Source organism: Oncorhynchus nerka, unplaced genomic scaffold (genome assembly GCF_034236695.1).
Source record: "Oncorhynchus nerka isolate Pitt River unplaced genomic scaffold, Oner_Uvic_2.0 unplaced_scaffold_2954, whole genome shotgun sequence".
Lineage (NCBI taxonomy): Eukaryota > Metazoa > Chordata > Actinopteri > Salmoniformes > Salmonidae > Oncorhynchus > Oncorhynchus nerka.
In genome coordinates this window covers 250-12,500 of record NW_027038347.1, presented here as the reverse complement: position 1 = coordinate 12,500, position 12,251 = coordinate 250, and the positions used below count along the sequence as shown (strand labels likewise).

The 12,251-nt window shown below is 50.0% G+C and overlaps 1 protein-coding gene across 1 annotated transcript in view; it reads right to left on the bottom strand.

Annotated features, from left to right (window-relative positions):
* LOC135566926 (F-box/WD repeat-containing protein 7-like) overlaps positions 1-11,792 on the bottom strand; it is a gene marked incomplete at its 5' end in the record, with an annotated part of 17,093 nt that extends 5,301 nt beyond the window's left edge. The window contains 5 exons of the mRNA XM_065014484.1: positions 679-792; positions 1,779-1,915; positions 6,043-6,166; positions 10,528-10,662; positions 11,651-11,792. Of these exons, the coding sequence (XP_064870556.1) occupies positions 679-792; positions 1,779-1,915; positions 6,043-6,166; positions 10,528-10,662; positions 11,651-11,792 (652 nt within the window). The remainder of the gene's footprint in view (positions 1-678; positions 793-1,778; positions 1,916-6,042; positions 6,167-10,527; positions 10,663-11,650) is intronic.
* Positions 11,793-12,251: the final 459 nt, after the last annotated feature.

Sequence of the window (12,251 nt, the reverse complement as noted above, 5' to 3'; positions counted from 1 at the left end):
CCTTAGCAACAGGGTAGCAGTGTGACTATCAGCCTTACCAACAGGGTAGCAGTGTGACTATCAGCCTTACCAACAGGGTAGCAGTGTGACTATCAGCCTTACCAACAGGGTAGCAGTGTGGATATCAGCCTTACCAACAGGGTAGCAGTGTGACTATCAGCCTTAGCAACAGGGTAGCAGTGTGACTATCAGCCTTACCAACAGGGTAGCAGTGTGACTATCAGCCTTACCAACAGGGTAGCAGTGTGGATATCAGCCTTACCAACAGGGTAGCAGTGTGACTATCAGCCTTACCAACAGGGTAGCAGTGTGACTATCAGCCTTACCATCAGGGTAGCAGTGTAGATATCAGCCTTACCAACAGGGTAGCAGTGTGACTATCAGCCTTAGCAACAGGGTAGCAGTGTGACTATCAGCCTTAGCAACAGGGTAGCAGTGTGGATACCAGCCTTACCAACAGGGTAGCAGTGTGACTATCAGCCTTAGCAACAGGGTAGCAGTGTGACTATCAGCCTTACCAACAGGGTAGCAGTGTGACTATCAGCCTTAGCAACAGGGTAGCAGTGTGACTATCAGCCTTACCAACAGGGTAGCAGTGTGACTATCAGCCTTAGCAACAGGGTAGCAGTGTGACTATCAGCCTTACCATCAGGGTAGCAGTGTGACTATCAGCCTTACCTTGCTGGTCAGGGCAGACCAGACTTTCAGACTGTTGTCATCAGATCCACTGACGATGAGGTCACCACAGAACTGCAGACATGTGATCACATGATCATCGTGACCCTTCAGGACCTGTGAGGGGGGCATTGTGAGTGAGTTATAGGATTGGTAAAGAGAGATTAAACAAATACAACATGCTTTTAATCCAAGTTAGAACTGTATCCACATACGGAAACCGTTTAGGAACCAAACCGAGGAACAGTTTCTATAATCGGAGAAATTTCATGTCACTCAGAATCGGCCTAGTGAATACACACACACCCAGTCCTCTCTATATAATACCTTAGGTGAGGTGATATCTCCAGTCCTCTCTATATAATACCTTAGGTGAGGTGATATCCCCAGTCCTCTATATAATACCTTAGGTGAGGTGATATCTCCAGTACCTTAGGTGAGGTGATATCTCCAGTCCTCTCTATATAATACCTTAGGTGAGGTGATATCCCCAGTCCTCTCTATATAATACCTTAGGTGAGGTGATATCTCCAGTCCTCTCTATATAATACCTTAGGTGAGGTGATATCCCCAGTCCTCTCTATATAATACCTTAGGTGAGGTGATATCTCCAGTACCTTAGGTGAGGTGATATCCCCAGTCCTCTCTATATAATACCTTAGGTGAAGGTGATATCCCCAGTCCTCTCTATATAATACCTTAGGTGAAGGTGATATCCCCAGTCCTCTCTATATAATACCTTAGGTGAAGGTGATATCCCCAGTCCTCTCTATATAATACCTTAGGTGAAGGTGATATCCCCAGTCCTCTCTATATAATACCTTAGGTGAAGGTGATATCCCCAGTCCTCTCTATATAATACCTTAGGTGAAGGTGATATCCCCAGTCCTCTCTATATAATACCTTAGGTGAAGGTGATATCCCCAGTCCTCTCTATATAGTACCTTAGATGAGGTGATATCCCCAGTCCTCTCTATATAATACCTTAGGTGAGGTGATATCTCCAGTCCTCTCTATATAATACCTTAGGTGAGGTGATATCCCCAGTCCTCTATATAATACCTTAGGTGAAGGTGATATCCCCAGTCCTCTCTATATAATACCTTAGGTGAGGTGATATCCCCAGTCCTCCAGTTGCTCTCTATCCGGTGTTGTTGTACGTAGGCACTCTTCCAGGGGGAGTGGAGGAAGCCAGGTTTTAGAGTCTTCCTCCTCTGAACAACCAGGGACTCTTCTATACCTGGGAACACAGGGTTAAGTAACTTATCCAGAGCGACCTACAGATGTTTCTAGCTAGTCTGCTCGGGGGAATTTGAACCGGCGACCTTTCGGGTTATACCTAGCCTCTTAAACGCTAGGCTAGCTGCTATAGAACCTATATACTTACACACACGTTAAGACATAAATATGAGGCGTTAGCAATAGCATTGTCACAAAGAGAGCGATACAGAGGGGGCAAAAAAGAAATGACGAACTGATAGGCTAACATCAAGCATCTTCGCTATCGCTAGCCCCTATTGGTATGGAGGTAATATAATGCTAACGCTAGCCCCTATAGCTCATTGGTATGGTGGTAATATAATGCTAACGCTAGCCCCTATAGCTCATTGGTATGGTGGTAATATAATGCTAACGCTAGCCCCTATAGCTCATTGGTATGGTGGTAATATAATGCTAACGCTAGCCCCTATAGCTCATTGGTATGGAGGTAATATAATGCTAACGCTAGCCCATATAACTCATTGGTATGGAGGTAATATAATGCTAACGCTAGCCCCTATAGCTCATTGGTATGGTGGTAATATAATGCTAACGCTAGCCCCTATAGCTCATTGGTATGGTGGTAATATAATGCTAACGCTAGCCCCTATAGCTCATTGCTATGGAGGTACTGTAATGCTAACGCTAGCCCCTATAGCTCATTGGTATGGAGGTAATATAATGCTAACGCTAGCCCCTATAGCTCATTGGTATGGAGGTAATATAATGCTATCGCTAGCCCCTAAAGCTTATTGGTATGGAGGTAATATAATGCAAGCTGCTCTCTCGTTGGTACACTACATTACCAAGAGTATGTGGACACCTGCTCATTGAACATCTCATTCCAAAATCATGGACATTAATATGGAGTTGGTCCCCCCTTTGCTGCTATAACAGCCTCCACTCTTCTGGGAAGGCTTTCCACTAGATGTAGGAACATTGCTGCTATAACAGCCTCCACTCTTCTGGGAAGGCTTTCCACTAGATGTTGGAACATTGCTGCTACAACAGCCTCCACTCTTCTGGGAAGGCTTTCCACTAGATGTTGGAACATTGCTGCTATAACAGCCTCCACTCTTCTGGGAAGGCTTTCCACTAGATGTTGGAACATTGCTGCTATAACAGCCTCCACTCTTCTGGGAAGGCTTTCCACTAGATGCTATAACAGTCTCCACTCTTCTGGGAAGGCTTTCCACTAGATGCTATAACAGTCTCCACTCTTCTGGGAAGGCTTTCCACTAGATGATGGAACATTGCTGCAGGGACTTGCTCCCATTCAGCCACAAGAGCATTAGTGAGGTCGGCACTGATGTTGGGTGATTAAGGCCTGGCTCACAGTCGGCGTTCCAATTCATCCCAAAGGTGTTCGATGGGTTGAGGTCAGGTATCTGTAAAGGCAAGTCAAGTTCTTCCACACTGATTTCAACAAACCGCTTCGTGCACGCACGGGGGCATTGTCATGCTGAAACAGGAAAGGGCCTCCCCAAACTGTTGCAACGAACCTGGAAGCACAGAATCATCTATGCTGTAGAGTTAAGATTTCCATTCACTGGAACTAAGGGGCCGAACAACAGTACCAGACCATTATTCCTTCTCCACCAAACTTTACAGTTTGCACTATGCATTGGGGCAGGTAGCGTTCTACTGGCATCCCCCAAACCCAGATACGTCCGTCCATCACTACAGAGAACACGATTCCAGTGCTCCAGAGTCCAATGGCGGCGAGCTTTACACCACGCCAACTGACAATTGGCATTGCTCATGGTGATCTTAGGCTTGTGTGCGGCTGCTCGGCCACGGAAACCCATTTCACGAAGCTCCAGACAAACAGTTTTGTGCTGACGTTGCTTCCAGAGGCAGTTTGGAACTCGGTAGTGAGGTTTGCAACCGAGGACAGATCATTTTTACGCGCTTCAGCGGTCCTGTTCTGTGAGCTTCTGTGGCCTACCACTTCGCGGCTGAGCCGTTGTTGCTCCTAGATGTCTCCACCTATCAATAACAGCTCTTACAGTTGACCGAGGGGCAGCTCCAGCAGGGTAGAAATCTGACTGACTTGTTGGAAAGGTTTCATCCTATGATGGTGCCACGTTAGTCACTGAACTCTTCAGAAAGGCCATTCTACTGCCAATGTTTGTCTATGGAGATTGCATGGCTGTGTGCTCGATTTTATACACCTGTCAGCAACGGGTGTGGCTGAAATAGGCAAATCCACTAATTTGAAGGGGTGTCCACATACTTTTGTATACTGTATGTGTGTGTAATGCTAGCTGCCATGTCATAGGTATGGCTGTAATGCTACCGCTAGCTGCCATTTCATAGGTATGGCTGTAATGCTACCGCTAGCTGCCATTTCATAGGTATGGCTGTAATGCTACCGCTAGCTGCCATGTCAAAGGTATGGCTGTAATGCTAACTGCCATTCCATAGGTATGGCTGTAATGCTACCGCTAGCTGCCATTTCATAGGTATGGCTGTAATGCTACCGCTAGCTGCCATTTCATAGGTATGGCTGTAATGCTAACTGCTATTCCATAGGTATGGCTGTAATGCTAACGCTAGCTGCCATTCCATTGGAATGGCTGTTATGCTAACTGCTATTCCATAGGTATGGCTGTAATGCTAACTGCTATTCCATAGGTATGGCTGTAATGCTAACGCTAGCTGCCATTCCATTGGAATGGCTGTTATGCTAACTGCTATTCCATAGGTATGGCTGTAATGCTAGCTGCTATTCCATTGGTATGGCTGTAATGCTAGCTGCTATTCCATTGGTATGGCTGTAATGCTAGCTGCTATTCCATTGGTATGGCTGTAATGCTAGCTGCTATTCCATTGGTATGGCTGTAATGCTAGCTGCTATTCCATAGGTATGGCTGTAATGCTAACGCTAGCTGCCATTCCATTGGTATGGCTGTAATGCTAGCTGCTATTCCATTGGTATGGCTGTAATGCTAGCTGCTATTCCATAGGTATGGCTGTAATGCTAACGCTAGCTGCCATTCCATTGGTATGGCTGTAATGCTAGCTGCTATTCCATAGGTATGGCTGTAATGCTAACGCTAGCTGCCATTCCATTGGTATGGCTGTAACGCTAGCTGCCATTCCATTGGTATGGCTGTAATGCTAGCTGCTATTCCATTGGTATGGCTGTAATGCTAGCTGCTATTCCATTGGTATGGCTGTAATGCTAGCTGCTATTCCATAGGTATGGCTGTAATGCTAACGCTAGCTGCCATTCCATTGGTATGGCTGTAACGCTAACTGCTATTCCATTGGTATGGCTGTAATGCTAACTGCTATTCCATTGGTATGGCTGTAATGCTAACTGCTATTCCATTGGTATGGCTGTTATGCTAACTGCTATTCCATTGGTATGGCTGTAATGCTAACGCTAGCTGCCATTTCATAGGTATGGCTGTAATGCTACCGCTAACTGCTATTCCATTGGTATGGCTGTAATGCTAACGCTAACTGCTATTCCATTGGTATGGCTGTAATGCTAACGCTAACTGCTATTCCATTGGTATGGCTGTAATGCTACCGCTAACTGCTATTCCATTGGTATGGCTGTAATGCTAACGCTAACTGCTATTCCATTGGTATGGCTGTAATGCTAACGCTAACTGCTATTCCATTGGTATGGCTGTTATGTTAGCGGTGAATCCTAGCTGACTGGCAGAGAGCCCAGTGCTACTCACAGACGGATGCAGTGATAGGCTGTTGCAGCACTGCAGAGTGGAGGAGTGGTCAGGGTGTGTGTGTGTGTGTGTGTGTGTATTAAAAGGAGGTCATAAGGTGAATGCACCAATTTGTAAGTCGCTCTGGATAAGAGCGTCTGCTAAATGACTTAAATGTAAATGTAAATGTTAAAAGGAGAGTTCTGGTTGTTGCTCAGGTAGTTTATTATAAACGCCAGTGTGTGTCTTTACGTGAGGGGGTGTGTGTGGCTACAGAGATCCAATAATGAGTTCTACTATGTAAATCCATGGTGTGTGTGTGTGTGTGGGTACGTACCCTCCTCCTCGCTCTGTGTGTGTGTGGGTACGTACCCTCCTCCTCGCTCTGTGTGTGTGTGTGTGTGTGTGTGTGTGTGTGTGTGGTACGTACCCTCCTCCCTACATTTCTCCCTCCACAGCAGGTTATCCTCAGCCAGTATCCTCCAATAGGAACAGGTCTGAGCAGCATGCATCAGATCTCTGGGCTCCAGGAACGTCAGGACATACAGGGCCAGCTACAGGAGACACACAGTCATATCAACATCAGGACACACAGGGCCAACTACAGGAGGAGACACACACAGGGCCAACTACAGGAGGAGACACACACAGGGCCAACTACAGGAGGAGACACACACAGGGCCAACTACAGGAGGAGACACACACAGGGCCAACTACAGGAGGAGACACACACAGGGCCAACTACAGGAGGAGACACACACAGGACCAACTACAGGAGGAGACACACACAGGGCCAACTACAGGAGGAGACACACACAGGGCCAACTACAGGAGGAGACACACACAGGGCCAACTACAGGAGGAGACACACACAGGGCCAACTCCAGGAGGAGACACACACAGGGCCAACTCCAGGAGGAGACACACACAGGGCCAACTCCAGGAGGAGACACACACAGGGCCAACTCCAGGAGACACACAGGGCCAACTCCAGGAGACACACAGGGCCAACTCCAGGAGACACACAGGGCCAACTCCAGGAGACACACAGGGCCAACTCCAGGAGACACACAGGGCCAACTCCAGGAGACACACAGGGCCAACTCCAGGAGACACAGGGCCAACTCCAGGAGACACACAGGGCCAACTCCAGGAGACACACAGGGCCAACTCCAGGAGACACACAGGGCCAACTCCAGGAGACACACAGGGCCAACTCCAGGAGACAGACAGGGCCAACTCCAGGAGACACAGACAGGGCCAACTCCAGGAGACACAGACAGGGCCAACTCCAGGAGACACAGACAGGGCCAACTCCAGGAGACACACAGGGCCAACTCCAGGAGACACAGACAGGGCCAACTCCAGGAGACACACAGGGCCAACTCCAGGAGACACAGACAGGGCCAACTCCAGGAGACACACAGGGCCAACTCCAGGAGACACACAGGGCCAACTCCAGGAGACACACAGGGCCAACTCCAGGAGACACACAGGGCCAACTCCAGGAGACACAGGGCCAACTCCAGGAGACACAGGGCCAACTCCAGGAGACACACAGGGCCAACTCCAGGAGACACACAGGGCCAACTCCAGGAGACACACAGGGCCAACTCCAGGAGACACACAGGGCCAACTCCAGGACACAGACAGGGCCAACTACAGGACACAGACAGGGCCAACTCCAGGAGACACACAGGGCCAACTCCAGGAGACACACAGGGCCAACTACAGGACACAGACAGGGCCAACTCCAGGACACAGACAGGGCCAACTCCAGGAGACACACAGGGCCAACTACAGGACACACATGGCCAACTACAGGAGACACACAGGGCCAACTACAGGAGACACAGACAGGGCCAACTACAGGACACACATGGCCAACTACAGGAGACACATGGCCAACTACAGGAGACACATGGCCAACTACAGGAGACACATGGCCAACTACAGGACACACAGGGCCAACTACAGGAGACACACAGGGCCAACTACAGGACACACACAGGGCCAACTACAGGACACACAGGGCCAACTACAGGACACAGACAGGGCCAACTCCAGGACACAGACAGGGCCAACTCCAGGAGACACACAGGGCCAACTACAGGACACACATGGCCAACTACAGGAGACACACAGGGCCAACTACAGGAGACACAGACAGGGCCAACTACAGGACACACATGGCCAACTACAGGAGACACACAGGGCCAACTACAGGAGACACAGACAGGGCCAACTACAGGACACACATGGCCAACTACAGGAGACACAGGGCCAACTCCAGGAGACACACAGGGCCAACTCCAGGAGACACACAGGGCCAACTCCAGGAGACACACAGGGCCAACTCCAGGAGACACACAGGGCCAACTCCAGGAGACACACAGGGCCAACTCCAGGAGACACACAGGGCCAACTCCAGGAGACACAGACAGGGCCAACTCCAGGAGACACAGACAGGGCCAACTCCAGGAGACACAGACAGGGCCAACTCCAGGAGACACAGACAGGGCCAACTCCAGGAGACACACAGGGCCAACTCCAGGAGACACACAGGGCCAACTCCAGGAGACACACAGGGCCAACTCCAGGAGACACACAGGGCCAACTCCAGGAGACACACAGGGCCAACTCCAGGAGACACACAGGGCCAACTCCAGGAGACACACAGGGCCAACTCCAGGAGACACACAGGGCCAACTCCAGGAGACACACAGGGCCAACTCCAGGAGACACACAGGGCCAACTCCAGGAGACACACAGGGCCAACTCCAGGAGACACACAGGGCCAACTCCAGGACACAGACAGGGCCAACTACAGGACACAGACAGGGCCAACTCCAGGAGACACACAGGGCCAACTCCAGGAGACACACAGGGCCAACTACAGGACACAGACAGGGCCAACTCCAGGACACAGACAGGGCCAACTCCAGGAGACACACAGGGCCAACTACAGGACACAGACAGGGCCAACTCCAGGACACAGACAGGGCCAACTCCAGGAGACACACAGGGCCAACTACAGGACACACATGGCCAACTACAGGAGACACACAGGGCCAACTACAGGAGACACAGACAGGGCCAACTACAGGACACACATGGCCAACTACAGGAGACACACAGGGCCAACTACAGGAGACACAGACAGGGCCAACTACAGGACACACATGGCCAACTACAGGAGACACAGGGCCAACTCCAGGAGACACACAGGGCCAACTCCAGGAGACACACAGGGCCAACTCCAGGAGACACACAGGGCCAACTCCAGGAGACACACAGGGCCAACTCCAGGAGACACACAGGGCCAACTCCAGGAGACACACAGGGCCAACTCCAGGAGACACACAGGGCCAACTCCAGGAGACACACAGGGCCAACTCCAGGAGACACACAGGGCCAACTCCAGGACACAGACAGGGCCAACTACAGGACACAGACAGGGCCAACTCCAGGAGACACAGGGGCCAACTCCAGGAGACACAGGGCCAACTACAGGACACAGACAGGGCCAACTCCAGGACACAGACAGGGCCAACTCCAGGAGACACACAGGGCCAACTACAGGACACACATGGCCAACTACAGGAGACACACAGGGCCAACTACAGGAGACACAGACAGGGCCAACTACAGGACACACATGGCCAACTACAGGAGACACATGGCCAACTACAGGAGACACATGGCCAACTACAGGAGACACATGGCCAACTACAGGACACACAGGGCCAACTACAGGAGACACACAGGGCCAACTACAGGACACACACAGGGCCAACTACAGGACACACAGGGCCAACTACAGGACACAGACAGGGCCAACTCCAGGACACAGACAGGGCCAACTCCAGGAGACACACAGGGCCAACTACAGGACACACATGGCCAACTACAGGAGACACACAGGGCCAACTACAGGAGACACAGACAGGGCCAACTACAGGACACACATGGCCAACTACAGGAGACACACAGGGCCAACTACAGGAGACACAGACAGGGCCAACTACAGGACACACATGGCCAACTACAGGAGACACAGGGCCAACTCCAGGAGACACACAGGGCCAACTCCAGGAGACACACAGGGCCAACTCCAGGACACAGACAGGGCCAACTCCAGGACACAGACAGGGCCAACTCCAGGAGACACACAGGGCCAACTACAGGACACACATGGCCAACTACAGGAGACACACAGGGCCAACTACAGGAGACACAGACAGGGCCAACTACAGGACACACATGGCCAACTACAGGAGACACATGGCCAACTACAGGACACACAGGGCCAACTACAGGAGACACACAGGGCCAACTACAGGACACACAGGGCCAACTACAGGACACAGACAGGGCCAACTCCAGGACACAGACAGGGCCAACTCCAGGAGACACACAGGGCCAACTACAGGACACACATGGCCAACTACAGGAGACACACAGGGCCAACTACAGGACACACAGACAGGGCCAACTACAGGACACACATGGCCAACTACAGGAGACACACAGGGCCAACTACAGGAGACACACAGGGCCAACTACAGGAGACACACAGGGACATCTACAGGAGACACACAGGGCCAACTACAGGAGACACACAGGGCCAACTACAGGAGACACACAGGGCCAACTACAGGAGACACAGGGCCAACTCCAGGAGACACAGACAGGGCCAACTACAGGACACACAGGGCCAACACCAGGAGACACAGACAGGGCCAACTACAGGACACAGACATTATATCACAGACCGGATCACAACTTAACTCATAATCACATCTATATGTGTGTGTGTGTGTGTGTGTGTGTGTGTCTGTGTGTGTCTGTCTGTGTGTGTGTGTGTGTGTGTGTGTCTGTGTGTGTGTGTGTGTGTGTGTGTGTGTCCTCTCACCTCTTTGGGCAGCAGGGAGATGAAGTCTCGTTGGAACTGAGGCTCAATAACCTGCATCATGTGCTTCACCTGATTGGACTCACAGCTGTCAATCAAGTCATCCAGAGCCAATAGGCGCTCAGGACCACTCCACGCCTACAGGAAGGGGGGAGGGGCATCAATACACATTTGATCAAAACTGTCATCAAGGCAAAAAGGGAGAAGAACGTCAAATGAAAATAATTTGATTTGTTTAACACTTATTTTGGTTACGTGTGGAAGACGGAACACTGGGAATCAGAAAGATTAACATTCCTTCCTGTGTTCACCATTCATTAATACACCAGAACCAGATGACCAGAGGGAGGGAGGGTCCATTCATTAATACACCAGAACCAGATGGAGGGAGGGTCCATTCATTAATACACCAGAACCAGATGGAGGGAGGGTCCATTCATTAATACACCAGAACCAGAGGGAGGGAGGGTCCATTCATTAATACACCAGAACCAGATGGAGGGAGGGTCCATTCATTAATACACCAGAACCAGATGACCAGAGGGAGGGAGGGTCCATTCATTAATACACCAGAACCAGATGGAGGGAGGGTCCATTCATTAATACCCCAGAACCAGAGGGAGGGAGGGTCCATTCATTAATACCCCAGAACCACAGAGAGAGGGAGGGTCCATTCATTAATACACCAGAACCAGAGGGAGGGAGGGTCCATTCATTAATACCCCAGAACCAGAGGGAGGGAGGGTCCATTCATTAATACCCCAGAACCAGATGGAGGGAGGGTCCATTCATTAATACACCAGAACCAGAGGGAGGGAGGGTCCATTCATTAATACCCCAGAACAACAGAGAGAGGGAGGGTTCAGAAGCCGAGGGCTGTTCACCAGATATTAGATCCTGCTTTCTGGCAGGAGGGAAATTAATGTAGGTGGTGCTGGAGGGAGGAGAGGTGTTTAATTATTTAATTAGCTGAGGTTTGTTCCCCTCTAAAATCACACCACTCCATCCCAGAATTCCCTTCTCTCTCTCCCTCTGTTGATAAAGCACTCCAGGTTTCCCAGGGCTTCATGGTGGTTAATTAGTGGTTGTTATGGAAACGCAGCAGCAGAGGGGGTGTGTCTCTCACCTGGAAGGTGTGAAGCCAGTCCTGTAGGCCGGAGGGGGGCGGGCCTGAGGTGACACGTCTCCGCTGAGCTGAATGCCCATTGGCTGCTCGCAGGTCTCCAAAGGTAGTGGGCGTGGTCTGGAATGGAACGAGACTGCAGGGACTGGAGAGAGAGAGAGAGTATATATATATTATGACATTTGTAATGTCTTAATTGTTTTGAAACTTCTGTGTGTGTAGTGTTTACTGTTAATTTTTATTGTTTATTGTCTATTGTATTTACAATAAAGCCCTTGAATTGAATTGAAATTGAGAGAGAGAACATGAGAAAGACCGGTTGAGAATTATAATTCAGAAGGTTTTGTCAGATATTATTCATCGTAATCAGACAGGTGTTTTACATGGACGATACATTGGAGATAATATAACTAGTGGAAACAATAGAACACTAAGACTCTGAAGACTGGAAACAATGGAATACTGAAGACTCTGGAGATAATATAACTAGTGGAAACAATAGAAACAATAGAATACTGTGAAGACTCTGGAGATAATATAACTAGTGGAAACAATAGGTAGACTCTGGAGATAATATAACTAGTGGAAACAATAGAACACTATG